Source organism: Quercus suber, unplaced genomic scaffold (genome assembly GCF_002906115.3).
Source record: "Quercus suber isolate HL8 unplaced genomic scaffold, Cork oak 2.0 scaffold_72, whole genome shotgun sequence".
Classification (NCBI taxonomy): Eukaryota; Viridiplantae; Streptophyta; class Magnoliopsida; order Fagales; family Fagaceae; genus Quercus; species Quercus suber.
In genome coordinates, this window is record NW_027069537.1 from 100,486 (window position 1) to 106,485 (window position 6,000).

A 6,000-nucleotide genomic window follows, 5' to 3' on the forward strand; every position below is an offset into this window, starting at 1 on the left:
AACAAAAGGAAATGTGATTCAAATAAGTTGAATTCAAACGCTCTACTAGAAGTGGAAAGGGGGTGACTTTTATGTTTTGTATTGTTTATATCGACTGAAAACTAAATCCTATTTCAAAATCAAATTGAGAATTACTTAAACATACGATACATCACATTCTTTCAAGTGGAAAGGGGTTGCCTTTTACGTTTTAGAACAGAAAAGATTAGTGCTAAACTAAACATATCACAATTATGAAATTCCAAAACAAGTTTTTATATCATCCATTAACCAACCCTTGATCGATTATAGCAGCGGCATTAATGATCCAAATGATAGTTCTTATCTTTGTTTTTCAACCGGCTTCAGTGTTTGGTACATCCGACTCCTGTCTTCCAATCAAAGACATCATTAATACTAAAGTAAACTACCTTTCCTACCAATTTTAATACCTATCAACGCAGTGTCTCTTCATTATGATCATCATGACTACTGATTTTAGAACAAGCGACAATATTTTTATCACCCACAGATAATGTAGGTTCTAAAACTTACTTATTAAAAAAAAACAAATTAAAAAGCTCCAATTTTTTGTTTTCTTTTTTGACTTTCTTCTTCTTGTGACAACACGTGTAGGCATTTAATCGCTTATAAGCAATAAAAGAAAGGAATATATAAATTAAGTTATAAACTAAAATCTTTGTCTTTAAATAAACTTTGTTCAAAATTTTAGTTTTGTTCCTGAATTAAGTATTTTTTGGAGCATTTTAATATTAATTAATTAAAATGAATTTATATGACTATATAAATGTAAAGATATGAGAATTAATATGGAAGATGAGGAGTAAATGAAAATGTTTAATCCTATATTGAAAATGAAAGAGATTATTTTATTCTTTTTACTTGTGTTGATTAATGGGTTAATATGAATTGATTCAAATATTTGGCTAAATACGTGTGCAGGGGGATGAAAGGGGGAAGTGTCAAAAATAGAAATCAGCCTCCTGATCAATCTCCTTAAAGAGAGCGAATATCGTATCGCAGTCTAAATAGTGATGTGTATTTTTTTCCCTTCTCAAATTAATAATATTTAGAAGTATTAATTATGTTAGTTTAAATAGTGTTCTGTATTTTTTTCTTCAAATTCATAATATTCAGAAGTATTTTTCTGTTTATCTTTGTGTTATTTCTATTATTATTGTATTCGCACCAACGAATATTAATTATGTTAGTTTAAATTCTGTTCCCGAATAATTTAACCTCACTACTTCTCTTTTAAAAATGAGTTGATTGTTGTAAAATTGGTGATTTTTTCTATAATTAACTTTAATCCTTACTGATATATATGAGGTCAAAAATTCAAAAGAAAGCAGAAATTGCACATCTGTTTGGTTTAGCAATGATATCATTAATCATTGTTCATGGCAAGTTTCATCAATTGGAACCTACCCCCAAGCCATTGTTATACCACCACCTACTCTTGTTGTACCCATTATTAGCTAGCACATTAACTATGAGCAAACCTAGGAGAGAGAGAGAGAGAGAGAGAGAGAGAGAGTGAGTGATTCTGAATGAAAATTGATTTTGGAATCAATGTTGTTATTAAACAGATTGAAAATCTGGTTAATGCTTATTCATCAACCAATTATACAAACTAACTTTTGAAACTCATGCTACATTGGAAAGAAATTCCATGACACGTACAACACAACTTGAATTGTAATAATACATAATAATAAATTACTAACTTATAAAACATATTCTGTATTCCGATGCAAGCAAGACAATTTATTAGGTCATGGTCCTAGAGTCCAAGGCCAAGACGGTGCTGAGATTCATGGGGTACATCATCTCGTTAGAGCCACTCAGGATTTGTTGAACTATTATCTTGTTTGCCTTTTCAGAGGGATGAAATGGATCCCAAAATGCATATTGGTCTCTGTTTGGGCACAAGTTTGATGCTACTGTGCAAAGTCCCAGACCATTATTGGGTCCTTGCCCACAACATGCTACCTTGGATGTGGTAAATCCTGTTCAGGAATAACAATGCTGGTTAATTTCATTTTCAACAATTAAGGACAAGTCTCTTTCAGAAGTTTGAATCAATATTGTTTAAAATTTATACCCCCAAAAAAAAAAGGTTGAATAAATAAAAAGTGAGGGACCAGACCAGGCTGTATTCATATCTCTTTCTGAGACGAATTAAAACCATCCAAATCTAACACAAACTAAACTATTGAATGGGGTGTCACAGACATACCCATAAAGGGGTAGACGTTGTTCCAAAATAAAAATAATCGGGTAGGTTGTTCCATTAAGACACCAATTCAATAGGGTAGTTTTAATAAATGCAAATCGATCACTTTTTATTAAAAGTTTTGTTTTTGTGTGAATAATCCAACTACCACGTTGTGTATTAGATTCCACACTTGCATGTCACAAAAAAACACATTAGTGAATCAGTCAACTCACTAAAAGATTAGGCATGTTACACCTCACTTTCTTTCCCTGTCAAATTAATTGCTCTCCAAAAAAGTAATCATAAAGATTGATAACAATGTAAAGTAATTTTACTAGTATTTTTAAGACATTTGTTAATTGATTATTTTAGAAAAATTTTAATACTATTTTCATAAAAATATAAAAAATTGTCAAAAAAGTTAGTTGTGATTTTCTTTTTTCATAAAAAATTTTTTAAAATATTTTCTAAATTGATGTTTTTAGGATATCCGTTAACATTTTTTAAATGAAATGGCATACCATATGCTTGAGGATTACTGATGAAATCATTGTGCATCAACGCAGTATTGGCAGCAATAAAAATATCGGAACCAATCTTGCTGTTGAGACCTCGAACCATCTGAACCAGTTGTGGGTTGTACAAGGAGGCAGCTCTTTGCAGTTCAGCTGAGCATCCACCATTGGTGCCACGCGTTGCAAGCTCTGCTGGAACACAACCTAGTGGTCCAGTTCCTGTCACAAGGACCCTACGTGCTCCAAGATCATATAATTTCTGAAATCACATTAACTTGTGATATTAGCTTAAAAAAAAAAGTAACACAACTCATATGGCACGTGTAGTTGATAAATTCTGGACCACAAGGCAGGCTGCTTTTTGACTCAAAATTTAAGCCATTTAGCTCCATAAGAAATCTAATGATTAATGATAAGTCAAATGACATAATAAATTTTGTATCTATTACGGTGATGTTATACTAATCACAATTTATCATTTCAATTATTTGTAAATCTTTTCTTTTCTTTTCTTTTTTTCTTTTTTTTTTCTTTGTGACACTTTTAAATAATTAATTACATTGATTAGAAGCAAATAATTAGCAACTTTATAAAGATATGATAGGTTATTTCTCTAAACAAAAGATTAGGCATGTTACCCTTTTTGAGTGCACATGTAGACTATACATATATATTGGTACGTATTGCACGTAGCACATTGTGTGTAATTGTGCATGTAAAACCAGAAGGGTAGCTAGCCAAGGTAATAAAGAGGATTTACCTGTAGAAGTTTTTCGAACTCAGAAATGAGGTACTTAACATAATCCGGGAGATTGTATTGGCGAGATCTGGCAGAGAAAGGCACCAAGTAGTAGTTGTTAACAAAGTCATTGCCACCAACAGTGATGAGGACGAGTGCTTCATTAACACGTCGCTTTGCCTGCTCAGCTCCAATTTGAGCAGCTAATTTTCGCTGATATTCTTCGAAGTATTCAAATTGTCTGTACATTCTGATAATGTTCACCTGCAAGAGGTAACATATATTAATTCAAGCCTTGCATGATTCGGATTAAATTTAACAGATCTAAAAATGTATCCAGCATCGTGGCATTTAAAATGTGGCAATTTGTAAGAAATAAAATTTTAACCGTGAAATGGGTCTCGCAATATAAATTGAGACAGATGTTAGACTTACGAACTGGATTCCAGTGTCATTGAGAATTCCGATTCCAGCAGAAGCAAAGTTTGCACCAACAAGTAGTTGTTGTCCAGTGAGCTGTGGGCTCAAGTATGGTAACAATAGGTCCGTGCCAAGTTGCTGACCTGAATGTACATTTTTTTTTAATGTGTTAATCAATCGTACAAGACTCATAAACAATTACAAATTGATGAATAGAAGGTTGGAATTTTAGCATGAAAAATAATGAGACAAAGGAATGGAACCCAACAGATAAAATCAGGAATGTTGTAGCCATTAGAGAATCGGCCAGTAGGTCGATGGGTGGGGGGGAAATCAATGCCATAAGGAGGAGAGTCTGCTCGGGCAGTGGTTGCCAAGTAGTTGTTGTTGCCATTATCAACCAGTGAATCTCCAAAGACGAAGAAAGCCCGAGCAGCCTCGGTTTGAGTACTAAGAGTTCCCAATGCCATGACCATGAAAATGATCCATGAACAAAAAACCAATGAGCTAGCCATGGAATTGAAGGTAGAAGAGGAAAAACAAAGGAAATGATATATGAGAAAGACTAAAGTAGCTCTATTTGTGTGCACTGCACAGTGCACAATCAACTGTGGTGTTGGTATGTGAATTCAAGAATAGGGATAAGCATTATATAGGTAGGGCTTCTTGTTGCTTGGAGAAAATAAAGGCCCAATAATCACAAAAGCAAGGTAGTACAGGTAGTTGTGCATGGCACTGCCGTGAGGTCATCACTGATCACAGTGATGTCAAATCCAAAAATATCTCCTTAATAATCTTGTGGGGTTTTTTTTTTTTGGATCCAAGCTCAATTTACCTGCCTTTCCAAATCAATCATTGCGTAACTGAGTAAGAATAGCATTGAACATTGCTAGTGTATATTGTGTGTAACGACATTGCTTCATAGCTAGAGATAGCATGGTTGTGTTTATAAGTTGAGCACTTTCGATAGGTCAAACTCAGTCAAAGACTCAAAGCTATGAATCCAATACGAAATAAACCTAAATTGTGTAATTATTTCGGATACCAATAATATGCATGATAGGTCTAGGAAATGGTGACTCAACCAAATTAACATTGATCATAACAAGAGTAATTAACACCGGATTAAGGCCGTCCTATTTATTGCACCTTAAAACTTTCTAGTATTCATAACTCATCCCTGGCCACACCTTAAAAGAGTGACGGAATCAGAATTTAAGTTTAGGAAGGCAAGATCAAAAGACAATAATAATAATAATAATAAAATAAATAAAAATAATAATCAATATTACTAATAAAATTATCAATAATGATAATTGTTATAAAAAAAAATATATTAAAATTTAAACAACCTGTAAAATAAATAAACAATTGTAAAACAACTAATTCATAGTTACTAACAATTAAAGTAAGAGATTAATCTATATACATAAATTTTAGACATCTAATTTGATTCCATGTAATAATTTGAGAAAATAAATTTCCAACTTTCATTCTATATTTTTCTAATTATTTAAATTTTAGATTTATGGTAAAAACTCAAAATTTGAAAATATGAAAAAAGAAAAAAGAAAAAAGAGATAGAGGTGAAAAAAAATGGATGCTTTACTGTTTTAGTACCACACAAGACATTATATTATTATTATTATTATTATTATTATTTTGTGTAAAATTTGAGTTCCTCGGGTAGTACCTGAAGTGAAAGAAAGGAATTGGGATAAGTGAAAAAAAAAAAAAAAAAAAAAAAAAAAAAAAAAAAAAAACCTTGAATATTGGTCAAACTACACACAAGCTTAACTAAAAATATAAAGGTGATAATTGGTGGCCATTTATTTCAGTGTCAGGCTAATTGATAAAAGTGGGAGTAATTTTTTTAGTAACACCACAAAATTTCACAATATTTTTAAGTAAAAATGTAAAACTGATCTTTTAACTTTTTCTATTTTTCATTTCAGTTCTTTAACTTCAGTTTTGTCAATTGAGTCTTTTTTTTGTATTTCTAGACTTTCTTAAATGGAAAATGTGTTTATTTATTTATTTTTTTTCATGTTACGGTACAGTCTATACAGAGAAAATATTTCTTTGTTTTACAATTTTAGCGTCAGAAG

The 6,000-nt window shown here is 31.6% G+C and overlaps 1 protein-coding gene across 1 annotated transcript; it reads right to left on the bottom strand.

Annotated features, from left to right (window-relative positions):
- Positions 1-1,562: 1,562 nt before the first annotated feature.
- On the bottom strand, positions 1,563-4,511 carry LOC112017599 (GDSL esterase/lipase At5g33370). Its single transcript, XM_024050058.2, has 5 exons — positions 4,161-4,511; positions 3,908-4,035; positions 3,494-3,736; positions 2,740-2,992; positions 1,563-2,009 (listed from the first exon to the last, which is right to left on the bottom strand). Exons 1-5 carry the CDS (start codon positions 4,405-4,407, stop codon positions 1,771-1,773), a joined length of 1,110 nt encoding a protein of 369 aa, XP_023905826.1. The 5' UTR covers positions 4,408-4,511; the 3' UTR covers positions 1,563-1,770.
- Positions 4,512-6,000: the final 1,489 nt, after the last annotated feature.